This window comes from Heptranchias perlo, chromosome 18 (assembly GCF_035084215.1).
Source record: "Heptranchias perlo isolate sHepPer1 chromosome 18, sHepPer1.hap1, whole genome shotgun sequence".
In the NCBI taxonomy this organism is placed as follows: domain Eukaryota; kingdom Metazoa; phylum Chordata; class Chondrichthyes; order Hexanchiformes; family Hexanchidae; genus Heptranchias; species Heptranchias perlo.
The window spans coordinates 35,808,883-35,836,282 of record NC_090342.1 but is presented as its reverse complement, the minus strand read 5'-3'; the positions used below and the strand labels follow the sequence as shown (position 1 = coordinate 35,836,282).

Sequence of the window (27,400 nt, the reverse complement as noted above, 5' to 3'; positions counted from 1 at the left end):
ATTACCATGGCGACGGGTTCGCGGCAGGGGGTAGATTGGGCGCGTGGGTAACCCGCCCGGTGAAACCAGTCTGCTCCGCGCGCAATCGCAGGCTGATTGGATCCACTTACCTGTTCTTCCGGGTTCCCCGCTGCTAAGCTGCACAGCGGGCGGACTGCGCATGCGCAGTAAGGTCTGTCAGCTGGATGAGCCCTATTTAAAGGGGCAGTCCTCCACTGACTGATGCTGCAAGAAATAGGAAAAATTACAGCACGGAGCAGCCCTGGGGGAAGGCTGCTCCCAGGTTTAATGATGCCTCACTCCAGCTCTTATTGGATGGGGTGAGGAGGAGGGGGAGGACAGAGATCTTCCCCCCGGCGGGCAGGAGGAAGCGGCCTGCCTCTGCCACCAAGAAGGCCTGGCTCGAGGTAGCAGAGGAGGTCATCTGCACCACCAACATATCGCCCACCTGCATACAGTGCAGGAGGAGCTGCAATGACCTAAGGTCAGCTAAAGTGAGTACACTTACTCATTCCCCCACACTCCGTCTGCCACATCACCGCCCCCACCCCACATCCCCTTCTGCACTGCCAACACTACTCTGTCAAATCACTCCTCACACCCACTCAAACCTCATCCTCATCTTACCTGCACTCATCCCACCACTACCACTCAACCTCGGTCTGTGGACCCTGTGGCGAGGGCAGTGCCCTCTGTGACGCATCTCTCTCTGCGGTTGCCCTCCCTCCTGCTGTGCCGGTGGATATGTCACAGCACTGTGTTGTGGAGCTCCACGTGTCAGAGGTGGACGGCGTGGCTGGTGATGCTGTTCGCCCTCCGAGGAGGTCATGACTGCAGCTACGGCGGCCCCCATCCGGAAGATGTACATCTGAGGGGGTCCACAAGGTAGGTAAATGTGTCTGGACACCGGGGTAAGTGTGCAAGTTGGTGAATTTTGTTGTTCGGAGGAAGGTGGTGGAGGCCAAACTTTGTCCGAAGTGAGAGTGGCCTCCTGCAATGAGTGAGGGTCTCCCCCCACACCTGTCAAATGGACCTTTGCAGCTGCCACAGGCTGCTGGCTGCAACACGTCCATTTGAACTGGAAGTGTTTCCCCCAGTACGGGAAACAGTCTCAGTAAGTTGCAAAATCCCATCCCTGCTAAAATAACAGGTCAATCAGGTCTGTAAACAACCTGAAGTACCTGTTCAAGTACTTTAAGTGGCACCCCGCCGGCTTTAATTGCCAGCGGGAGTCCCACATGCGGGGGCTGCACGCGCATGTGAGCGCGTCAGTAGGAAACCCGGAAGTGGGCGGGTTGGAGCCGGGCTCCCGACCCGCCCCGGGAATCCCCGATTTTCGCAGCCCCGCCACGAATGCACCCAATCGCGGGTGCGAAAATCGAGCCCATTGTGTCCAATTTTGGGTGCCCTATTTTATGAAAAAATTCATGGCCATGTTGTGCCAGTATTGAAGCTATGGTTATCAAAGCCCAACTTCACATATGCTAAATGGATGACTCCAGATTCACAAAACAACTACTTTATTCGGAACACCGATCCGGCCAAAGAAATGTTGGTGGCCAGAAAAAGAGATATAAAGATAGTTTGAAATCCAACCTGAAGAAATGCGGTATTGACATCAATACGTGGGAGGAGACCATCAAAGACTGCAAACTGTGGTGATTCATATGCAGGCAGGGAGTTAAAGGTTTTGAACTAGCTAGGATTGCCAAAGAAGACAAGAAATGTAAACAGAGGAAAGAATGACAGTCGGCTGCGACTACATCAACTGGGTTGTCTTTCATGTCAGCTTTGTAGTAAAATATGTCTCTTTAGGATTGGTTTACAAAGCCATCTAAATGCTCATCAAATCTCAAAACTCGAATGTTTTTCTTATGCTGTATTTCTTACTCAATTATTGAGGGAATGCTAGGGGAAAAAAAGGTGTCACTCAACCACATCCACTGCAATATGAAATTTCACAATAATGCAAGTTTCAATCTGACCCTTGGGCAATGCTACATTATCAGATAGTGTGCGTATAAAGTCACACACTGCGCTTGTGGGGAGTTGCGGTTTGCTTTTGGTTATTGGTCGCTCATGGAAGAATCCAAGCCACAATTTGGGCCTGGACCTTTAGGTGGGGCTCACTTCCATCAGTCAGCAAGTCAGTATACCCGCTCTTACTTGGCACAAAGTCCCACCAATTCCAAGCCGTACGAAGGATGAGTGAGTCCCCACCCACACCTATAACAAGGCGTTTGTTTGGGACAGGCAGAGGCTCCGTTGTTACAAGACCATTTGCATACTACATTATAAGGCCAGGACTTGATATATCCAGGTCCTCGCCTAATTTGAGGCCTTCTGCCACACTCCCGCCGGACTTAAGGCAAGAGTGTACCAGAATGGCTGCAGACTTTACCTATTCTCTCTCGGTAGCTTGCTCTGTCAATGTCTGCTGGGGGAGGGGGGAGAAAAGCATGAATATATGTAGCCCTTGATTACGTCGCAAAATATTTTTTCGTATACAACTATTTTCTAGTGGCTATTATTTGCAGTCTAAGAGGTGCCAAGTTGCTGGAATAGCCTCCACAAAACCTTACGGGGTGTGAACAGAATTTTTTATTGGTCAGTCCCTTACAAGGGTGGCTCCAAACTACTGAACCAAAAGGAGGGATTGGCTTACGTCATATTTGGTACTTAACAAACCCATCTGTCCTCAGCTCTGACTAGTGCCACATATGTGCCTAGTGGAGAGTATTCTACGATGACCAACTGGGAGTAGCCAAATTAGTGAGATCAGCGATACCTTTCCCTTTTTCTAAGGATATCTCTTTCCGTTTCTCTATTTTGTTCTCAGTCACAGGGGACACACAGAGCAGTTGCTCTTTACTGACGTCTCTGGAAAACATGAGGCAGATGTGGCAGGGAATGATGTCAAGCTTTGGTAACAGCATTTTGTAAGAAATACAATCTCTAGACCAAATCACAGTCATGTATCCCATCCTGCAAAGCTTTAGGCGCTTGGCTAAAAAGCAAGGCTGTGGGCAGACTTTACGTCTGTGAGAATACAAAGGGAGCCAGCATCCCACAGGAAATGATATGCCTGACATCGGGCAAAGTGATTCGGAATATTGCAAAGACAATAAAAACTGTGGAACAGATACAAAGAAGACCAATTGTCAGAAACAGATAACAAAACGTCCCAAGGCATAATCAAAGACTCAGTACCTGTACACAGACCAATCCTGTTAGGTTAATTGCAGGAGCTTTGTTCAGTTAATTAAATAACCATCATGATTGGCATATACAGTTTGAGACATCTTAAATGGCTGCAGACGAACAATCAAAATACACAAAGATAAAGGCATGATCTTCCCCCATAAGATAGATAGAATGGGCAACGGTTAACAACATAGAATGGATAAAGGTGTATGGAACAATGGGCATCTTTGGGGGAGATGTCCAGGGCGGATGACCTGGGATCATGGGACTAATGTCGTTAATCTACCAGAAGCAAATGAGATTCAGAAAGATACATAAACTGAGGCACTGTCCCACTACAGTTAGAAGCAGCTTCTGGGCCGACGGAGGCCCACACACCCTACGATATCAAGCCTGATCAGCTAGAAACCCCCAAGGTGTTTGTTCTAAAGATTCATTGGCTGGTGGGGATCAATGCTGGTGACCAGAGTCCTAGGACAAGCCTGAAAAAGAAAACGCAGACTTGCACGTTTTGAAACAGAATGCACCGGTGAAAACAATAAAGACTAGCTAATCAACCTACTTTTATGGAGAGACTAAAGGCTCATTCCAATACAATGAAAGATGTAATCTGAGAAGCGGAAAATGCAATCATTTTACCTGGAGAAAATGAATTGGTGCAATGGTACACGTCCTGAGGCTTTATATATCACAGGAGTAGGAAACCATGTGCAGGTCCACATATTTACAATGACAGGACAGGTGTGTCTGTTTAGCGCATGGTTTCCCCCAGAATCAATCAAGTTAGGCGTTATTCGAACAGTGTGCAGGTTGCCTATATGAAGATCCTATACAGGATATACTTCTGTATAATCTGGGTTGTGGGGGGGGGAAAAAAAAGAGATAACTAATAGATATTGTTAAAATTTCTCGTCAGGCAAGTAAAAGCGAGTTTCGCTTTACCAACGTATGTATGTGTACATTGGTGGCAAGCTGTTGAAGGTTCACAACGACAGACTGGTATTGCATTTTTATTTGCTGAATCAATGAAAAAATACAATATTAATCTCCCATGAATTAAAAGTGGTCTTCAGATAAAATTGATTCTTCAGAAATCTCAATTCCCTTTTAAATTATCTTTATCTTAAAACAGTGCTTAAAATAAGCAGTAAAAATTATCCAGTGTGAAAGGTAGTCATTTAAGCAGTTCCAAGCAAAGCCAACACAATTTCAAAAATAAAAGACTCTTAGAAAATAAAACAAAAGAATTATTTTAGCAGTGTGTACCATCTGATTATCTTCACTAAAATATATCTACTTTTACATCTTGTATCCAAACTTTCAGGTTTTCTTCTCTGCTGCAGTGCTTGCCTGGCCTGTGAGATAGGCTTCATAAATGACATTCACAAAGTTGGGATCATTCTGAAATTCAAAATAACAAAAATACAAGTGTCAGAGAACATTCAAAATTGAATGTTTAAAGAAAGGTACAAATTAAATTGCTGTAAAAGTATTTTAACAGGACCACCACACACTACACAACCAGGTAACACTAGAAATACTGGTCCCAATCGGTTAACACATCTCATGAATGCCCAAGAAATTGAGTTATTGCCTCATCTTTAACAGAAGATTTCATTAGATGAACATGGAAAAAGGGTTGTATTTACTGGAACTGTTAGGTTTGTCAAAATCTACACCTGCAATCATGTGGGTTCTGACACACAATCAGTATTCATCCCCAAGGGTTACACAGTATTTTTAACTTCAAGAAAATAAAATTCTTACCATTGAATTTACTTGAAAACTATTTTCATTTGAGAATCAAACAATGGATCAATTATTACTGAACAAGAACTGCTGAGTCAAAGCAACAACCTCAGCTGAATTGTGTTTTCTAAATGAACTATTTTATATTTGAACTCAGATTGGTGCTCGAGCAATCTAAAAACCATTCCCATTAACTGGACAAGTGTAGACTCAAATGGAGATGTAGAATGGCATTTGAATTTAAAAAGGATGTTTGCTTTACACATTAATTTTAAATTTTTATCCAATGACAGAAGAGAAAGAATTGCTCTGGTTTCTGTGTGTAGAGACATAGTGAACATATTCTTTCTGAATTCATTTGCACGGTCACTACTTGCAATGACCAGAGCAATTCTTCCACCAGAAAGTCCTAAATTAACTTGTAAAACTTATACCTGCAAAAGGTACAAAAGGGTTTCCTGTAGCTGAGCTTTGGTAAGCACATTTGGTGTTTTACTAGTCAGCTCTGCCGCCTGTGCATGTGGATGCAGACAACACTGCAGCTGTCCTTTAGGAGCTGGAGTGGTGTCTGTCTGTGGTAAAGGTATGGGACCTGCTTCTACCGTCTTTGGCTTTCCCACTGCAGATTGGGCGAACACCATGGGCGACATCAATAGGGATGGCACCACTGTAGCTGGAATGCGTTGTGGGGAAATTACCTAGTCAGGAAAGAAAACAAATAGCTAAAAGATACACAAAAGTAAAATTGTAAATAAAAACTATTAATAGATCACTACTACTTAAATTAGGAGTTTCTAATAATATGTCACTTTATCTTGTACTGTCTTTCTGAAAAGTAACTTCTATTTAGTTCTTCCCTGTTTTTAAAGTTTTTCTTCTTTCTGTTTTCTCCTGGTTTAATTTTCCTTGTGACTCCCACTAATCTTTCCAGGTCCTGTTTGGATAAAGCAATGGAATGTGCCATTCAGTTTCAGGAATTAGGAGGAGATTAAAAGAATAAGACCACGTGGGTGATGATCTACGGATTATTTCCAGTGCCATGTGCTACTCAGAATAGAGTGAGATAAAGGAGGTGAATGCTTGGCTGGAGAGTGTGTATAGGAGGGAAACGTTCAGATTTCTAGGACCAGACTTTTACAGTCCTACTCACTGTTGGCCAAATTCTCTATTTTTGTGTCATCAGCAAATTTTAAGATTGTGCTCCCTATACCCAAGTTCAGATCATCTATATATACCAATGGCAAAAATGGAACCATCACTGACCCCTAGGGTACACCAGCTCCAAACCTTCTCCAATCTGAGCAACACCCATTTACTTTTACTCTGTTGCCTGTCAACCAACCAAATAGTGGATGCATTGGTTGTCATCTTCCAAAATTCTATAGATTATGGAATAGTTCCTGCAGATTGGAGGATGGCAAATGTAACCCCACTATTTAAAAAGGAGGGAGAGAGAAAACAGGGAACTACAGACCAGTTAGCCTAACATCAGTAGTAGGGAAAATGCTAGAGTCTATTATAAGGGATGTGATAACAGGGCACTTAGAAAATATCAATGGGATTAGACAAAGTCAACATGGATTTATGAAAGGGAAATCATGTTTGACAAACCTACTGGAGTCTTTTGAGGATGTAACTGGTAGAATAGGTAAGGGAGAACCAGTGGATGTGGTGTATTTGGATTTTCAGAAGGCCTTTAATAAAGTCCCACATAAGAGGTTAGTGTGCAAAATTAAAGCATATGGGATTGGTGGTAATATACTGGCATGGTTTTGTCTTTCCAAAAGTATGTTTTAAAAACATAATATTTCTCCTTTTGAATATTCACTGTCTTGTGTCTGTGCTAACTTTAAAATTTAACTGACATTTGGAGAACAATAGTTCTGCTTTACCTGACCAGAGACACGCATGGAGAAAACAGTATTGTTCAGGTCTATTGGCTTCATGTTGCTTTAAGCAGTTACTGGTGTCAAGCTAGCACCTATAAACACTTCGGGGGAAAAATTGGCTAGGGGCCATTTTTGGGTGCAGGTAGCATGATGTGCTATTACCCCGCGCCCAATGACCCCTGCACAGGCAGGTCACATGTTTTGGCCCACCCGAGGACTTACCTGCAATCAGCGTTCGTTCCAGGCCTTGCACGTGGAATCAATGCAATTTGCACTGTCCACCACCAGGGGGAGCGCCATCTCTTAAAGGGAGGATGTTTCTTAGAAATCTCTGAAAGGTAGCTGGTACCTGTTATTTGATGAAAATAACAGTCTACTGTCTGCACGGAGATCAGACATTGCACATGTAAAACACAGATGCAGGTCCCATCCCTATGTTTACACACTGATGAGTTATGTTAAAACATTGAATAAAGGTTGCGCATTACTCAACCCACATCCTCCAATCTGCACGCCAGACCTAGTCAATCTGCCAATCTGAGTTGGTACCAGGCCTGCGAGAGTGCATGCACCAAGGTTCTCTGCTAATGCACTAGAGACCTTGGTGCAAGAGGTGGACATCATATATACGCGGGGTGGGGCAAGAGGCACGCCAGATACATATACAAAAGGCAGTGGGAGGCAGCGGGGGACGAAGTCAATGCCAAGTGCACAGCATTATGAACATGGAGGCAGTGCAGGAAGAAGTTCAATGCTTTGACATGAGTGGTCAAGGGGAGTGAGGTCAACCGTCAAGTGGCATCTCCTACCAACTGCACCACACACTACGCCCCGCCCCATCACCCACATACCAACAAACTCACTCTTTCCATCAGTACTCAACTCTTCCAACCAGATGCTTCCTCTCACCCTTACACATTACCACTGTTTCAAGCCGCCCACCCACAACTCACAGGCCACACACACTGACAGGCACATCACCCAGACACACTTCCCGCTTTCTTGCAGGAGAAGGTAGCACATATCAGGAGGCAGCAAGCGGCCGTGGCCTTTAGCCCCCGGAGCCTGTTCCACCATTCAATGAGATCAGAGTGGACCTGCGACCTAACTCCATATAGCACCCCATATCCCTTAATACCGTTGGTTCACAGAAATCTATCAATCTCAGATTTAACATTCACAAGTGAGCTAGCATCAACTGCCGTCTGCAGAAGAGCGTTCCAAACGTCTCCCACCTTTGAATGTGGAAGCACTTCCTAACTTCATTCCTGTACATCCTGTCTCTAAATGTGTCCCTGCATCCTAGTATTCAAGTCTAGGAGACCTCCAAAAATAGTTACAAATGTCTTGGCAGCCAGAAGCAATAATCCAGCCACTAACCTGTAAATCCTGCATGGTCCCTTTAAATAGCGCTGTTGGGGGGTCCTCCAGGCACTCTAAGACACGTTCAGATGGTCGGGGTTAAGACTGTGTGTTGAGTTGAGCGTTAAGTCTCAAAATGGTGTTTATCACTTTAAATCTGCTTTGCACACTGATTGAAGCCATTTTCTCCCTACTTTACATGATTCCAGCGTTTGTTATCTGCGCCTGCGCAAACTCCTGTACCAAGATGGCGTCTGCGCACGTCACGCTGGAAACGTGCGCGCGCATCCAAGATGCCATCCTGGATGTCGGAGAAGCCGTGTTGCGCCGAAACAACGGACGCTACACGGCCCAATTTAGCGCCCTCAGGGTTTAAAAGTTTTGCAATAGAAAATTTATTTCTCACTGTCCTTATTTTTCACCAAAGTTTAATTTTATTTTCTCCTTTTCTACCACTTATCTCCTTTCCCTTCACTTTTCCTGAATGCATTCATTAGATAATGAAGTATCATTTCATAGGCACTAGTCAGCTAGATAGCATGTGTAAAGCCAACGGTGGATGTCAGCAGATTATTTGACTGCAGAAGACATCACAACTGATGCCAAACCAGTCCTCAACCAATGTCTACACATGCATTTTCAGCATATTTGCAAGACTGCCATCATGAGCAGGAATCATGGCTGATTTTCCACCTCTTTAACCCAGGATCAAGATGCCAACTGTAGTGTCCCTACCACTTTTCCAGCTGAGATCAATTAACTCCTGACAGACCATGGATTGAACTGGGAACCTTCCTCATCTGCGTGACTCAGTATCTCAATCAGCTGAGCTTTTAGGGAAGCTTAGATTTCTTACTACCAAATGAAAGAGTGGAAATGAGGAATCTACATCATAACACAATATTGAAAATGATAAAAAAATAACAACTTTGTAGCAACCCTTCATTTTGACGGTTCAACTGTAATTCAGTGTGAATGCACTACTGAAGGTGCACCATTTAGCTCAAAAGCAAGAATGGCTGATTTAGGTTTACGGTGAAGTGATACACCCAATTGAGTTGGTTCAGATTTGCCCTCTGATCAAATGTCACAAATTGCTATGATGTGTAGTTATTTCTCTAGATCTTTGTGATCACTTGCTGCAGTAAATGTAAAAAGCATAGCCAGCATACATATTTAATACCAACTATATGAACAGTAAAAAATACACAATATTTACAAATTACAATAGGTTACATTAAGCATTTTCTATTTTTAGTTTCCCACAAGCCTCAAAGGTTTAGGGCTGGTTAGTGTGTTGTTAGATCTACGCTTCATTCCCCTAGACAGAGACCAGAGCTGGTTTTGCATTCTGACCGCCTCAAATTACAGAGAATGTACAGCACAGAAACAGGCCATTTGGCCCAACAGGTCCACGGCGGTGCTTATGCTCCACAGGAGCTTCCTCCTTCCCTACTTCAGCATATCCTTCTATTCCTTTCTCCCTCATGTGTTTATCTAGCTTCCCCTTAAATGCACCTATGTTTTTGCCTCAACTACTCCTTGTGTTAGCGAGTTCCACATTCTAACCACTCTCTGGGTAAAAAAGTTTCTCCTGAATTCCCTATTGGATTTATTAGTGACTTTCTTATCTTTATGGCTCCTAGTTCTGATCCCCTCCACAAGTGGAAACATCTTCTCTACGTCTACCCTATCAAATCCTTTCATAATCTTAAAGACCTCTATCAGGTCACCCCTCAGTCTTCCCTTTTCTAAAGAAAAGAGCCCCAGCCTGATCTTTCTTTCCTGATAGGTATAATCTCTCAATTCTGGTTCCATCCTAGTAAATCTTTTTTGCACCTCCTCCAGTGCCTCTATATCCTTTTTATAATATGGAGACCAGAACTGTTCACAGTACTTCAAGTGTGGTCTAACCAATGTCCTATACAAGTTTAACATAATTTCTCTGCTTTTCAATTCTATTCTTCTAGAAATGAATCCTAGTGCATGATTTGCTTTTGTAAAAAAATGGCCTTATTAACCTGCGTTGCTACTTTAAATGATTTGTATATCTATACCCTCAGAACCTTCTGTTCCTCTACCCCATTTAAATTCTTATTTTCCGAGGAGCATATGGCCTCCTTATACTTCCTACCAAAATGTACCACCTCACACTTTTCTATATTGAAATTAATTTGCCAATTACACGCCCATTCTGCAAGTTTACTAATGTCATCTTGTATTTTGTCGCAGTCCTCCTCGGTATTAACTATACCCCCCAATTTGGTGTCGGCCACAAATTTTAAAATTGTACTTCCCATTCCCAGTCGTTTATGTAAATGGTGAACAACAGTGGTCCCAGTATCGATCCTTGTGGAACACCTTTAACCCCTACTTCTGTTTTGTAGCCAGCCTGCTCTCCATTCTGCTACCTGTCCCCTTGACTCCATATGCTCTGACCTTAGTCATGAGTCTACTCTGTGGTATCTTATCGAAGGCCTTTTGAAAATCCAAATATGTTACATCTACTGCAATACCCTTGTCTACCCTTTCTGTTACTTCTTCAAAGAATTCAATAAGGTTGGTCAAGCATGACCTTCCCTTTTGAAATCCGTGCTGACTATTCTTTATTATATTTTCGGTTTCTAGATGTTTTTCTATTTCATCTTTGAGTAAGGATGCCATTATCTTTCCTACCATCAATGTTAAGCTAATTGGTCTATAGTTCCCTGGACTTGTTCTCTCTCCCTTTTAAATATAGGAATCACATTAGCTGTCCGCCAGTCCTCTGACACTATTCCCTTTTCTAATGAACTTTTATATACGTGTTATAGTGCCTCTGCTATCTTGTCCCTAACGTCTCTTAATATGCGCAGATGCAATCCATCTGGACCAGAGGCTTTATCCTCTCTAAGTTTGGTTAGTTTATCAATTATCTCCCCCCTTTCTATCTTAAATGTCTTTATATCTTTTTGGATCTCTTCTTATGTCATGCCCACCATCTTAGTTTCCCTATTAAATACTGAGGCAAAGTAACTATTTAATATTTGTCATTTTGCTGTCATTACCTGCGAGTTTATCATGTGTATCCCTTAATGGCCCTAATCCTATCCTGATTTTTATTTTGTTATTTATGTGTCTGTAGAATACTTTACTATTTCTTTTTATATTCCTTGATAATTTAATTTTGTAGTTTCTCTTTGCCTTCCAAATTGTTTTTTTGACTTCTTTCCTAACCTTTTCATATTCCCTTTTGTCATCCTCTCCTTTGTTGTCTATGTACTTAGTGTATGCCTTTCTCTTTCGTTTCAATTTTGCCCTCATTTCTTTATTCATCCATGGTGTGTCAATAATGACTAGTTTGTTCTTGCTTTTTAGTGGGATATATTTCTCCTGGACTCTACAGATCACTGCTTTAAATGTTTCCCACTGCTGTTCTATTTCTTTCTTTGTCAGTAAATTTTTCCAGTTTATTTTCCCTAGTTCCATTCTCATCCCTTAAAATCAGCTTTTTTCCAATTTATTCCTTTGGTCTTTGTCTTACTTGCGTCCCTCTCAATCTTTAATCTTAAACCTTATTATGCTGTGATCGCTACTGCCTAGATGTTCCCCTACACTTACTTCTCTTATCTGGTTCATTTCCCATTACGAGATCCAGCTATGCGCCCTCTCTTTTTGCATACTGGGTAATAAAAGAGTCCTTAACACATCGTAAAAACTCCATTCCCTGTCCCCCTTACCTACCTCTTCTTGCCAGTTTATTTGAGGGTAGTTAAAATTTGTCATGATTATTATTTTATGTCCTTTACTCATTTCGCATATTTGCTTACATATTTCTTCCTCCACCTCCTTTCCATTATTAGGTCTATAGTATACCCTTATTAGCGTGATCGATCCCTTATCTTTTATTTCAATCCACAGGGATTCTGTTTCCATCCTTCTGTTGGTTATGTCCCTTTTTTCTACTGCCATTATGTTATCTCTAATTAGTACAGCAACTTCACCCCTTCTTCCTTCCCTATCCTTTCTGAATATGTTATAACCTGCAATATTTAGTTGCCAGTCCTGTCATTTATGTAGTCATGTTTCAGTTATTCCTACTACATCTGATTTCTTGCTACAGATTATTGCCTTCAGTTCCCCAGTTTTATTTTGGACGCTGTGTACATTGCTGTACAGGCAGTTTAATTAATCTTTAATAATTGTTTCTTTTACTTTATTTTTAATAGTCCTTTTATACTTCTGTTTTATAACAGTATTTGTTCCTTGACCGTTTTAGTTACCTTTATTCCTGCAGGGTACCCCCTACTTCAGTCTCAGGCCCAGCTGCCTCCACCTCAGGCTTTGGCTGGACGCTTTTGTTTCTTTTAGGGTGGACTTAATGCTGGAATTTGCAAGTTGGCAGCCTCATTTATAACCAGTTGAATCAGCAGTTTGGAATTTTCCATATTCAGGTATCTGCAGTAATTGATGGCTCCAGGAGCACAAGGAATTTGAATTGATGATATATCTGGCTGCAAAAGACAACTAGGCTGCTGGGTGGTACAGCAGATGTAGCCAAATCAATCACTCAAAATTGAACATGGAAAGGTAGAGCATTGGGAATCGGAATCGGATAAGAGACGCAGGCAATGCTCCTCCAATGTTTCACTTAATTAAGTACATATCAACTGTATATCTGTGGGGCATTTTTCTAAAACAGTGGTTATGCCTCTAATTCTATTGCTGTTAATGTAAAACTGATCCACTTGTATCTCCAGGATACATATAGCTTGGTGTTTGTTGCAAAGCAACTCATTGAGGATTCAAAATGGTATCAAGCCACAAAGGCAATGCTTGAGGGGTTAATGAAATTTCAAATGAACTAAGAAATGTTTTGCACCTTTGAAATGCACACCACTTTAATGGGATAAAGATCACAGGTTGCAGATCATTTAGTTGTAGGTTATTTTTTTGTGCTGACAATAAGTGTAGAGAATAGGCTTCTGCAATTATATCACATGACTTGAACTAAAGTGCTATTGGTATAATATGATTTGAACTTTAGTGATCAAAGTTTCATTTCATTGCGTGTTACTGGGAAATAGGAAAGCCCGAATACATAACAACAACAACTTGCATTTATATAGTGTCTTTAACATAGTAAAACATGCCAAGGCGCTTCACAGGAGCATTGTCAAACAAAATTTGACACCGAGTCACATAAGGAGGTATTAGGACAGGTGGTAGGTTTTAAGAAGTGTCTTAAACGAGGAGAGGTAGAGAGGCGGAAAGGTTTTGGGATGGAATTCCAGAGCTTAGGGCCTAGGCAACTGAAGGCACGGCCGCCAATAATGGAATGATTAAAATCAGGGATGTGCAAGAGGCAAGAATCAGAGGAGCGCAGAGATCTCGGAGGGTTGTAGGGCTGGAGGGGGTTACAGAGATAGGGAGGGGTGAGGCCATGGAGTGATTTGTAAACAACTATGAGAATTTTAAAATCGAGACGTGCCCGGACCGGGAGCCAATGTAGGTCAGCGAGCATGGGGTGAAGGGAGAACGGGATTTGGTGCGAGTTAGGATACTGGCAGCAAAGTAATGGATGAACTCAAGTTTATGGAGGGTGGAAGACGAGAGGCCAGCCAGGAGAGCATTAGAACAGTCCAGTCTATAAAGGAAGAAAGGTATGGATGAGGGTTTCAGCAGCAGATGAGCTGAGGCAGGGGCGTAAGGCGGGCGATGTTACAGAGGTGGAGGTAGACGGTCTTGGTGATGGAGCGGATATGTGGTCAGAAGCTCATTTCAGGGTCAAATAGGAAGCCAAGGTTGCAAACGGTCTGGTTCAGCCTCAGGCAGTGGCTAGGGAGAGGGATGGAGTTAGTGGCTAGGGAATGGGACCAAAGTCTTCTCACTATTTAGCTGGAGGAAATTTTTGCTCATCCAGTACTGGATGTCAGACAAGCAGTGTGACAAATGAGAGACAATGGAAGGGTCGAGAGAGGTGGTGGTGAGGTAGAGCTGGGTGTGGAAACTGCATCTGTGCTTTGCAGATTCACAAACCTCTTCAATTTGATCACACAGTACCATTAAAAGGCAGCATATTTTGTAGTCAAGTGGAAACTATGGATTTTAAACAGTTCTCGCACCAGATGTAGAATGCCAACCATGTTTTAAAACGTGTAAATTGTTTTCATGTATATACTGATGTAAATCATCACCTTTATGACAAGCCCATTCTCTGACTGGCCGTCAGACTATCGACACTATGATTTAATTTCAGTAGTTCTGCTTAATCTATACTGCAATGTTTGATACATTTTTTCCATTCAATTATGTTTACCTTGGGGCCTGGTAATGCGTTTTTTGATGAGGTATTGCAGTGCCACCTACAGGTACAGTACCTTTAGAACCTTGCGACCACTCAATGTTTTTAATATATAATAGATACCGTTAAAATCTGTCTGCTTTTTTCTACAAATCAAGTAAGTAGAGCAAAGCAGAGGCTTTCCACAGCTGCTCCATTACTTGTTAGATTCTAAAGTATATTTGGGCAAGAGCAGTTCTCAGGACTTTGTTTTATCCCCGTTTTCTAATTGCTTGTGAAGGGCTAGCAAAAGCTCTGATGAACTTAAATCAGAGGGTCTTGTAGTATATCAGTTAAATTCACTTCTTCACAATTCTTACCTAACTGTGTAAATAAGTTAGATTTGTTGTTTTAGTTTGTCAAATCTCTGGTCTGTGTGTAATATTCTGAATTTTTCATGAGGCTATGTTTAACTAATACATTCTCAGAGCAACTAGGGATAGGAAATTAATGCAGCCGTGTCAGCACTGCCCACATCCTAAGAACAAGTTAAGGAAAATAGAATAATGGGAATATGGCCACATAGATAGAGAGATATTGAAGGGTGGAAAGCAAAAGGCAGGGATAAGAAAATGTTTTTCAGACTGTTAAGAAAAGGCACATATATATCAGTTGGAATATTGTGTGGTATCTCTAATGTTTTTTGAAAAATCAATATAAATCACATCTACCGCATTCCCTTTATTGATCTTCCCCGTTATATCTTCAAAGAATTCTATAAGGATGGTGAAGCACGACTTGTCTTTTTAGAAATCTGCACTCACTGGCTCTGACTAACTCACGTTTCTCGAAGTGCTTCATAATTTCATCCTATATTACACGTTCTAATACATTAGCAACAACTGAAGTAAAAGTAACTGGTCTATAATTTTGTGGATTATCCCCATCTCCTTTTTGGGGAGCAACGCTACTTTTGCCACCCTCAAATCCCCTGACACAAATTTCCTTTCCATAGAATTTTGGAAAATTAGTCAGGTCCTCTGCTATTTCTTCCCTTAGGATCATCGAATGAGAGCCATCATGTCCCAGTGATTTGTTAACCTTAAGATCAAGTAACTTCTTTAGTACCAATTCTCTTGGAATAATAACCTCTAATAACTGTTTTGTACCTACTTGTGCAATCTCAATGTTCACGTCTTCTGTACAAACAGTAGAAAAGTATTTATTTAATATCTCTGCCATTCCCCAATTCTCAACTATAAGCTTGCCATCATTGCTTAGTGTTGGAATTACTCCTAACCTGATTACCTTATTACCAATGTCCCCTCTTTTTGCTAATTTTCTCTTGCGTACCATCTTAGCCTATTAATCTCCCTTTTTATAGCTTTCCAATACATTCTTTATATTTGTCCCAGCTTCCATTTTTATTATCCGCCTAGTGAAGTGCTAAATGTTTTTTTTTGAAGTTTCAAATTTGATCTAATCTCCCTATTCAATCATGGGACCCCAGCCTTCGATGCACTCCTTTTCCCCTTACTGGTACTTACTTGATTTGCACCCTTTCCATCTCCTTTTAACTATTTCCTATTGTTGATATAAGGTGCTATTTGCCAATTTTCTTTTCATTTAATCTGGACAAGCTCCTTTTTTATTTTGCTATAACTTGTTTTTTTCCCGATCAAGTACCCTTGTTCTTAACTTTTCTTTTTCCATTTCTATTCTTAAAATTGAACATTCTTACATTATATTGTGATCACTGTTCACAAATGTTCCATACTTTATGACACAAATCCTGCTTATTCATTTATTGGTGTAAAGCTGTATAGAAACAATATACAGATGGCTAAATTTTGAAAGTGGTTTTGTACTTACTTAGTTAGGATGATTAACACCGGACACTTGCGTAAATGGAGCATAATTTTTTTTCAGAGCACACAAGACTCCAATGCAACAACAATAGGGCATTAATAGTAGGGGATTTCAACTACCTGGCGGGTCTAGAACTCACTGCCTGAAAGGGTGGTAGAGGCAGAAACCCTCAACTCATTTAAAAAGTACTTGGACGTGCACCTGAAGTGCCGTAACCTACAGGGCTACGGACCAAGTGCTAGAAAGTGGGATTAAGCTGAAAAGCTCTTTTTCGGCCAGCACAGACTCGATGGGCTGAATGGCTTCCTTCTGTGCCGTAACTTTCTATGATTCTTTTTTAAAAAGTAATCTGGTTACTTTAGGTCTTCATAGTACAAATGATTCTGGTAAAACATTTGGTTAATTCTCCATAGCACAATCTTTAAATCCCTTCCATTTACGTTTTCTTACCTGAAAAAGCAGGTTCTGTTTTTCTGAACTGACAGTTTTCTCTGTCCGAGAATCTAAAGGTTTCACTGAGGAATTAGACTGATTGACTACAGGAGGTGGCTGAGCTGAAAACTTAGCTGCAAGAGTCATTTTCCCAGCATGATGCTGCTGTTCGTGCTGGACTATCTGGAGCTTCTGAAGTAATTCATGAGGAGATATGATACCAGAGACCTGTATTTGGTTACTACAGCTATTTGAGGCAGCAGTTCTCTTGGCCTGCTCTAATGACGGAACGTGGTGCATTTTAGGTTGCAGTTGTAGGCTGGAGCCAAGATAGGCAGGATGAGACTGAGGAATCGGCTGTGTCTGGGAACCATTCTGAGACCTATTGAAGAAAAGTTCTGACTGTACCACAGAAGGACATGATGTAGGAAGCGGTGCCTGGGTACCATGTAGCTTCTGAAGTAAACTGTGTGCACCCTCAGAGAATAAAGGGCTGGATTCATGCAAGGAGTTTTGCTGTGAGGAGACATTTCCTATTGAAGACTGTGAATGGAACAGTCCTGTTAATGATTCTTCCACACTTTTTTCATTTCGGTTTTCACAGAGATGATTTTCTGGTAACTCAGACACGGGCTGAAGATCAGCTCCACGACTCATTAATTTCTGAATAGCTGGACAAAACTGTTTTTCGACAGATTGGGAAGTTTCGTGCTTTGGCAGTCTCCTGGGCTCCTCATAGGACAGAGAACGTACCACAGCTGGTCGACTCGAAACTTTGTTCTTGGGTTCCTGTGTCTGATTTGACACATCAGTTGAAGCAGGTTTTACTTGTGTACCAAACAAGGCAGCCAAATTCAAATGCTTTGTTCCCAATTCTGTGCTCTTTAAAAAAAAAACAAATTACTTTTGTGACTAAGAGCATTGACTTCATAAAATTTCATGGAAAATAAATAAAAGGTAGTGTCAACAAAAAATTGCTACTGGCACTATTTGCATAGAAGTAATTAGTATTTGGGCAAAAGCGAAACTGTAAGTAGAAGTAAATGGTGAAATGCTTCAATATAAGAGAACTAAACTCTCTACAGCCTCAGAAACAATGTGAAAACACATCAACCAGGTGAATTAAAAGGGAATAGAAACTAAAAAGGGATCAATTACCTGAATATTTTCAGTAAGTGCAGCATAGGCAGTTTTGATGGGAGAGCACCTTAGAGAAGTTATTGTTAAAGAGGAGCAGTGATGTAGGGGAACACCTGTGAGAATTTGATGACAAAAGAGAATCACCACACACAACCCAAAATTTAAAAAAAAATACCCAAGGAAACTAAAAATGAAAAGAGGGCACCACAAAAAAAAAATTCAATTGCGGAGTGCACGAGATATTAAAAGTAAAAGTGAAAGGAGACAAACTGGAGGACTAAGACAAAAAAGGGAAGTGGCTGAGAAAAGGATGATTAATTTGGAAGCAATAAGGTGTGTTTGCTGTAGGATGTTCCCTGGAATGAGAAAGACATATGTAATAGATGGGTGAAGAGGTGTAAAAACTGTCTGTTAATCAAACTTAAAAGATAGACTTTACAAAGCACAGTACATGAACTTACATGGGTAGCAAAGGTGAAGACGAGTGAATAGTATTAGGCACGGTAAATAAGTACCACAGCTCTGTGCAAGGACCAAGCTAACATTACACCTTGAGAGAAAATCATCAGGGATTAGAATTTGTGACCAGTACAACGAGGGGCAGGGTTGTCATGACATGGAAACATGTGCTGAGAGAAGCCAAGGAAATAGGGATAACATGATGGACTAAAGTTGGTAAAAGAAGCATGAAAAGCCTATGAAGCTCCAAGAGATCATTTTAACAAACACATACTAGGCACTGTCCAACACTGCAGTAGGAAACAAGGTCTCAGCAGAAAAGGCAGCTGGAAAATGAGAGGACAGCTTTGGTCAAGACATAGTTTGCAGGTCATAGAAAGGTATAGGGGATTCTTTGCTCCAGAATGTAGATAGCCACATGTGATGTAAAGGCATGGCCTAAAAGATGGTGAGCTGGTTACCTGCAGTCAGAGCATATTGAGAAAAAGTTAAAAGGGATACTGTAGGAGACAGAAAAGGATACAGTGGTGGTAGACCACATAGGGGCCTTAAAAGCAACATTCTCAAAGATTGCTCCAAAACTCAAACAGCAATGAGATAATGACCTGATAATCTGTTTTAGTGACACTGGTTGAGGGATAAATATTGGCCAAAACATCAGGGAGAATTCCCCTGCTTTTCTTTGAAATAATGCCATGGGATCTTTTACATCCACTGCTCGGTTCTCTGGTATACTTCCAGTGTTTGGGAAAGGAGGAGTTCACAAAGAAAACGGAGGATATAAACAATGCTGCCTTCATAAATAACTGGGAACATTTTCATAATGAAAAGGATTGGTATAGAAGAGACAGGCTGCAACTAAACTAAGTAGGAGCAAAGAGACTTGTAAGGTACACTGAGGCAATGATTGAAAATCATTTAAACTAGATAGTTGAGGGGGCGGGGCGCAGGGAGAAATCCAGAACCCAGAGGAGATGGATCATAGGGAAGGAGGTACTCAATAGGTGGGTACCGACATAGAAACCCAGAGAGACATATTCTATTAGGGACTAAAAGTAGGCAGGCTCTGGGGATAAGAAAGAACGCAAATCTGCAATAAACTGTACATATTTCCAATGCTTCTGACATTAAAGTAAGATACGACTGGATGCTGTTATGGCAGCAATATCAGTAACATGGCCAAACCCTGAGGATGGAAATGAATACAGCATTCAGGAATATAGAGTATTCAGAAAAGACAGACTGGGCAGAAAAGGTGGTGATGTCGCCCTGTGTGTCAGGGACGTACCTAGGAGGTAAATGAAGTTGATGGAGAGGGAGAACCATAAAGATGAACCACTGTGGTCAGACATCTCTAATGCAAAAAAAAAATCAAGGCATCATTAGAGATTTTCTAGACACCACTAGGTCAGCATAAAATAGAGTAAAACTTGCTCTGTGAAGAGACATAACAAAAATATGCAAGAACAGTAAAGTTATTTTCATGGAAGATTTCAATTGTGGTAGGTACAGCACAGGAGGAGCTCATTTGGCCCATCGTGCCTGTGCCAACTCTTTGAAAGCACTATCCATTAGTCCTATTCCCCTGCTCTTTCTGTATAACCCTGTAATTTTTTTTCTTTTGAGTATTTATCTAATTCCCTTTTGAAAGTTACTATTGCATCTGCTTCCACCACCTTTTCAGGCATTGCATTCCAGGTCATTATAACTCGCTTTGTAAAAAAATGTTTCCTTATGTCGCCTCTGGCTCTTTTGCCGATCACCTTAAATCTGTGTCCTCTGGCTACCTTCTGCCAATGGAAACAGTTTCTCCTTATTTACTCTGACAAAACCTTTAAAGATTTTGAGCACCTCTATCAAATCTCCCCTTAACCCTCTCTGTTCTAAGGAGAACACCACCAGCTTCTCCAGTCTCTCCACATAACTGAAGTCCCTCAACCCTGGTACCATTCTAGTAAATCTCTTCTGCACCCTCTCTAAGGCCTTGACTAAAGTGCGGTGCCCAGAATTGAACACAATACTCCAGCTGCGGCCTAGCCAGTGGTTTATAAAGGTTTATCAGAACTTCCTTGCTTTTGTACTCTATGCCTCTGTTAATAAAGCCCAGGATCCCATATGCTTTTTTAACAGCTTTCTCAAATCTTTGAAGGTGACAGGACAAGTTGTGTATATACACCCCCATGTCTCTCTGTTCCTGCACCCCCTTTTAAATTGTACCATTTAGTTTATATTGCCTCTCCTCATTCTTCCTACCAAAATAAATCACTTCACAGCGTTAAATTCATTTGCCATGTATCTGCCCATTTCACCAGTTTGTCTATGTCCTCCTGTAGTCTGTTACTATCCTCCACATTGTTCACTACATTTCCAAGTTTCATGTCATCTGCAAACTTTGAAATTATACCCTCTGTACCCAAGGCCAGATCATTGATATATATCAAAAAGAGCAGTGGTCCTAATACTGACCCTTGGGGAACACCACTGTATACTTCCCTCCAGTATGAAAAACAACCATTCAGAACTACTCTCTGCTTTCTGTCCCTTAGCCAATTTTGTATCCACGCTGCCACTGTCCCTTTAATCCCATGGGTTTTAATTTTGATTTGCCTTTTGAAAGTCCACATATACATCATCAACTACACTACCCTCATCAGCTCTCTCCATTACTTCATCAAAGAATACAATCAGATTTTCCTTTAACAATTAGGTGCTGACTTTCATCTATTAGCCCAAACTTTTCCAAGTGCCAATTAATTTGTCCCAGATTATTGTCTCTAAAAGTTTCCATACCACTGACGTTAGGCTGACTGGCCTGTAATTGCTGGGTTAATGACTCCCCCCTTTTTTAAACAGGGGTGTAACATTTGCAATCCTCCAATCCTCTGGCGCCATCCCTATATCTAAGGAAAATTGTGGCCTGAGCCTCTGCAATTTCCACCCGTACTTCCCTCAGTAACCTAGGATGCATCCTATCTGGACCAGGTGACTTTTAACCTTGAGTACTGCCAACCTTTTAAGTAGCTCCACGTTACCTATTTTTATCCTATCCAATATCGCTACTATCTCCTCCTTTACTGCTACAATGGCAGCATCCTTTTAGTGAAGACTGATGCAAAGTATTCATTTAGTACCTCAGCCATGCCCTCTGCCTCCACAAGAAGGTCTCCCTTTTTGTCCCTAATCGGTCCCACCCTTCCTTCCTCTGACCACCCTTTTACTTTTTATGTTTACAAAAGACATTTGGATTCCCTTTTATGTTAGCCGCTAATCTATTCTCAAATTTTCTCTTTGCCCCTCTTATTTCCTATTTTAGATTGCCTCTGTACTTTCTGTATTCAGCTTGGTTCTCTACTGTATTATGAACCTTACATTTGTCATAAGCCTCCTTTTACTGTTTCATCTTAATCTCTATATCTTTAGTCATCCAGGAAGCTCTAGCTTTGGATGCCCTTCCTTTCCCCCTCGTGAGAATGCGTCAACTCTGTATTCGAACCATCTCATCCTTGAAGGCCTCCCATTGTTCAATTACTGTTTTGCCTACCAATTTTTGATTCTAATCCACCTGGGCAAGATCCCATTTTAATTCACTGAAATTAGCCCTCTTCCAGTTAACTGTTTTTACATTTGATTGTTTATTGTCCTTTTCCATAACTATAGTAAACCTAATGATATTATGATCACTGTTCCCCAAATGTTCCCCCACTGAAACATTCTCCACCTGCCCCACTTCATTCCCCAGAACGAGATCCAGCACTGCTTCCTTCTTCATTGGGCTGGAAACACAATGATCAAGAAAGTTCTCCTGTACACATTTCAGGAACTCCTCCTTGTCTTTGCTCTTTATACTGTTACTGTCCCAGTCTATATTGGGATAACTAAAGTCCCCCATTATCACTACTCTATAGTTCTTGCATCTTTCTGTAATTTGCCTGCAAATTTGCTCCTCTATCTTCTTCCCATTATTTGGCGGCCTATAGTGTACACCCAGTGGCGTAATAGCTCCTCTATTGTTCCTTAATTATAACCAAATAGATTCTTTGACCCCTGAACTACATCATCTCTTTCTAGTGTTATAATAGTTTCTTTGATCAATACTGTCCCCAACTCCTTTCTTTCCTTCCCGATCTTTCTAGAATACCTTGTAGCCAAATCAATCAAATATAAACTGTGAAAACCCAAGCGGTTTAGAGTCACAGTTGGTAAATGTGATGCACGACTGCTTCTTGACCCAGCGTATCAAGGAACCCACAAAACACAGTGCACATCTTGACCTAGTATTCATTAATGATCCAGACAGCATGCAGGAGATGGCATTTGTAGCAATCCTGGGAAGACAGTGACTGCAGAAAGATCAAGTTTAAAGAGATCTGGGATTCAGATATACCCAAGATCAGGAACTAGGTATATAAAGAGGGAAATGTGAGGTTATTCAATTCGGTAGGAAGAATAGAAAAACAGAATATTTTTTAAATGGTGAGAAACTATTAAATGTTGGTGTTCAGAGAGACTTGGGTGTTCTTGTACAAGAAACACAAAAACTTAGTATGCAGGTACAGCAGGCAATTAGGAAAGCAAATGGCATGTTGGCCTTTATTGCAAGTGGGTTGGAGTACAAGAGTAAGGAAGTCTTACCACAGTTGTACATGGCTTTAGTGAGACCTCACCTGGAGTACTGCATACAGTTTTGGTCGCCTTATCTAAGGAAGGATATAATTGCCTTAGAGGTGGTGCAACGAAGGTTTACTGAATTCATTCCTGTGATGAGAGGGTTGTCCTATGAAGAGGTTGAGTAGAATGGGCCTGTACTCTGGAGTTTAGAAGAATGAGAGGTGATCTCATTGAAACATAAGATTATGAGGGGGCTTGACAGGGTAGATGCTGAGAGATTGTTTCCCCTGGCTAGAGAGTCTAGAACTAGGCGATACAGTCGCAGGATAAGGGGTCGGCCATTCAAGACTGAGATGAGGAGGAATTTCTTTACAGAGGGTTGTGAATCTTTGGCGTTCTCTACCCCAGAGGGCTGTGGATGCTGAGTCATTGAATACATTCAAGGCTGAGATGAATAGATTTTTGGACACTAGGCGAATCAAGGGATATGGGGATCAGGCAGGAAAGTGGAGTTGAAGTCGAAGATCAGCCATGATCTGATTGAATGGCAGAGCAGGCTCGAGGGGCCGTATGGCCTACTCCTGCTCCTATTTCTTATGTTCTTATTCCTATAACTGTAAAATGGCTAAATTCAAAGAAAATGAGGAAAAACTAAATCAAATAGATTGGCGCACGATGTTTATCAACAATTCAGTAGGGGTCAAGTAGAACACATTTCAAGGAGTAATGCTAAACAAGTAGAATAAATACTTACCTGTAATCAGCAAACACAAACTAAGTAAGTGTTACCCTAAATCAATTAGGAAACAAACTAAAAAAGTGTAAGAAAGACCTCATATAACCTCTACAAATCCTGCAGGGAGAAAGGGATGAATATGGGAAAATGCAGAAATACGTTAAAAGGATAATCAGAGGGGCAAAGAAAGACCTAGGAAAAAAGCAATGCTAGCAAAGGGAGGCAAAGCGCAACAGTAAAAAAAAAAGTTTTTCAGCACTGCAATAGTAATAGGGCAGTCAGAGAAGAGGTGAGGACCATTAAGTAAGCAAACAGGCTCAAAACCAAAGATTACGTTGGTATTTTACAAAATAGTAAATATTCTGAATATTCCCCCAGATATTCACTAGTGAACACGGTAGTAATATTCCTTCCCCAATCACAGACAACAGAGGCAAAATGAATGGCTTTGATATAAATGAAATAGGAATGCTAAACAGCTGAAAAGGGCTCAAAATAAATTAACCACAGGGATAGATGACATTTATCCCAGTGTGTTGAAAGAGACTAGGGAGAAGCTACTGACAATCACTATGAGGGAGTTACTGGACACTCAACAGAAACCAATAGATTGGAAACAGGCTAACCAGGCCCATATTCAAAAAAGGTTACCGAATAGGCACGATTAACTACAGATGCATTAGTCTTACTTCAATTCCGTGTAAATTAATGGAATTGATTATCAGGAGTAAACTTGAGGATTGTGTATACAACTTAGTAAACAGCAGTCAAGGTGGCTTGACCAACCTTCTTGACTTCTTCAAAGAAGTAAAAATCCAACTGGATGGTGGAAACCTCACAAAGTAGTGTACGTAGACTTCTAAAAGTCATTTGGCAAGTTCACACAAAAGGCTATTAGTTAAGCTCCAAGCCCTGGTGATTCAGGATACATTTTACAATGGGTAAGAAATTGGCTGAAGGGCAGAAAACAAAGGGTACTTGTTAGAGGAGTTATCTTGGGGTGGGTGGGTGGGGAGTACTGAGTGGGATGCCTCAGGATTCAGTGTTGGGATCACTGTTGTTTCTAATTTGCAACAAATGAGTTGGATTCAGAGACTCAATAAAAAATTAGTCAAACTTATAGATGATACCAAACCAGGAGCAGCAGTTAAATTGAAGGAAGCAGCTCACAAATTATATACTGAATTGAACAAAATGTGTTTGTGGGCAGAACAATGGCAGAGACAAGTGGAAAATAATGCACATAGGAAGAAAAAAAGAGTGACACACATACTTAATGAATGGTGTTGAAATAGTTAAGAATGAAGTTGAAGGAGGCTTCGATGGTGTCTTTGGAGGCTCAACGTTCAATATACAATGCAGAGCAGGGTGAACAAATGTAACAGAATTTAAACTACATAGCTAAAAAACAGCAGAACACAACTTAGAGGAAGTTGTGATCAGGCTGCACAGTACTGTGTCCAGTTCTGGTTGCCAAGACACAAGATAGTTGAGTGAATGGAAAAAGGTAAATCTAAAATATTAAGCTAAATTGAGAGTAGGACAAGTGAATACAGATTTAAATTACAGGTCATTTAGAAAACAACTAGGTGTTGATACAAAGAGACTGTAGGATCACTCTGGCTGGATGGATTATAATGGGCCAAATGGCCTTCCTCATCCGTAATTATCATGTGATTTTTATCATGTTTTGCAGATATTGCTCCATTTTGAAAATAGATGAATGATATCCAAGCATAAAAGTCCTACTTTCACCTCTACACAATGGGGGAGAAATTGGATAGGGCCTATTATTGGGTGCGGATAGCGCAATCCACTATTAGCCCGCGCCCAATGGCCCCTGCGCAGGCAGGACGAGACTTTCGTGAGGCCTGAAGACTTACCTTCAAGCAGCATTCCAAATCAGCGTTGACACAAGGATTCAATGCAATTCACACTTTCACCAGCAGGGGGAGCCCTATCTCTTAAAGGCAGGCTGGTACCTGTTATTTGCTGAAAATAAGTCTGCAGTCTGTGTGGAGTCTGAACGGAGATCAGACATCGCACATGCAAAACACAGATGCAGCTCCCATCCCTATGTTTACAAACTGATGAGTTATGTTAAAATGTGGAATAAAGGTTGCACACCACTAAATCCCACATCCTCCAATCTGCTTGCCAGACCTCACCAATCTGTCGATCTGAGTTTGTACACGCCTGCAAGAGTGCGTCGACCAAGGTTATCTGCTGATGCTCTAGAGGTCTTGCTGCAAGAGGTGGACAGAAGGAGGGACATCCTATATCCAGACCCAAAAGGCAGTGGGAGGCAGCGAGCGATGAAGTCAATGCCAGGCGCACAGCATCATAAACATGGATGGCAGTGCAGGAAGAAGTTCAATGCATTGACATAAGTGGTCAAGGTGAGTGAGATTAACTGTCAAGTGGCTTCTCTTATCAACTACACCACTAGCCGCATCCACTGCTCCACGCACTATCACCCACATACCAACAAACTCTTTCCATCAGTACTCAACTCTTCCAATCAGATGCTTCCTCTCATCCTTACACACTACCACTGTTGCAAGCCACCCACCCACAACTCAGGCTACACACACTGGCAGCTATTCAACCATGACAGGCACATCACCCAGACACACGTCCCACTTTCTTGCAGGAGAAGGTGGCGCATATCAGGAGGCAGCAAGTAGCAGTGGCATTTAGCCCCTTGAGTCTGTTCTGCCATTCAATGCGATCATGGCGGACCTGTGACCTAACTCCATATACCTGCCTTAGCCCCATATCCCTTAATACCCTTGGTTCACAGAAATCTATCAATCTCAGATTTAGAATTCACAATTGAGCTAGCATCAACCGCTATTTGTTGAAGAGCATTCCAAACTTCTCCCACCTTTTGCGTGTAGAAGCATTTCATAACTTCAGTCCTGCATGTCCGAGCTCTAAATGTTAGACTATGTCCCCTAGTCCTAGCATTCAAGTATAGGAGACCTCCGAAAACAGTTACAAATGTCTCAGCAGCCAGAGGCAATAATCGAGCTACTAACCTGTAAATCCTGCATAGTCCCTTTAAATAGAACTGGTGGGGGTCCTCCACGCACTCAGACACGTTCAGATGGTTGTGCGTTGAGTTGAGCATTAAGTCCCAAAATGGTGCCTATCACTTTAAATCAGCGTTGCACGCTGATTGTATCCATTTTCTCCTTACTTTACATACTTGTTTGGTATTTGTGCATGCGCTGACTCCTATACCAAGATGGCGTCCGCTGCACGTCACGCTGGAAATGTGCGTGCGCAGCCAAGAATCCATCTTGGTATGTTGGAGAGGCCGTGTAGCACCGAAACAACGGGCGTTACACGGCCCAATTTAGCGCCCAATGATCTTCTCCTCTCGGAGTTTTGTAAGTTTTTTAAACTTATATTTTTGGATTTGATCAGTGGAACCATCTGCTGACACAAGTGACAGCATTATTAAATTGTACATTTTATTTTTATACTGTAGTGCATCGTTCTATCAAGCTTGTTTTTCCAGACCCCAAATCTTCTGAGTCCTCCTAGTTTTCATACTCTCTCTGGAGTGCTTTCCCAACTCCCCCAAGTACTCTCAGCCACCAGCTTCCTTCACCCTGAGGCCTGTGTGAATACTCTAATGCCATAATCTCCCTGTGTGCTCCCAAAGCCACCTACCCTCAAAGT

At 41.6% G+C, this 27,400-nt stretch overlaps 1 protein-coding gene across 5 annotated transcripts in view; it reads right to left on the bottom strand.

Annotated features, from left to right (window-relative positions):
* Positions 1–4,201: 4,201 nt before the first annotated feature.
* The window catches only part of dcp1b (decapping mRNA 1B), a 91,558-nt gene continuing 68,359 nt past the window's right edge, over positions 4,202–27,400 (bottom strand). For 4 of the 5 annotated variants that reach the window (XM_067999697.1, XM_067999692.1, XM_067999695.1 and 1 more), the window contains 3 exons: positions 16,786–17,649; positions 5,388–5,651; positions 4,202–4,605 (listed from right to left, as the gene is read on the bottom strand). In XM_067999697.1, coding sequence (XP_067855798.1) covers positions 4,525–4,605; positions 5,388–5,651; positions 16,786–17,649 — 1,209 coding nt within the window. In that variant the 3' untranslated portion in view covers positions 4,202–4,524. The remainder of the gene's footprint in view (positions 4,606–5,387; positions 5,652–16,785; positions 17,650–27,400) is intronic. The other variant, XM_067999696.1, reaches the window with a different exon arrangement.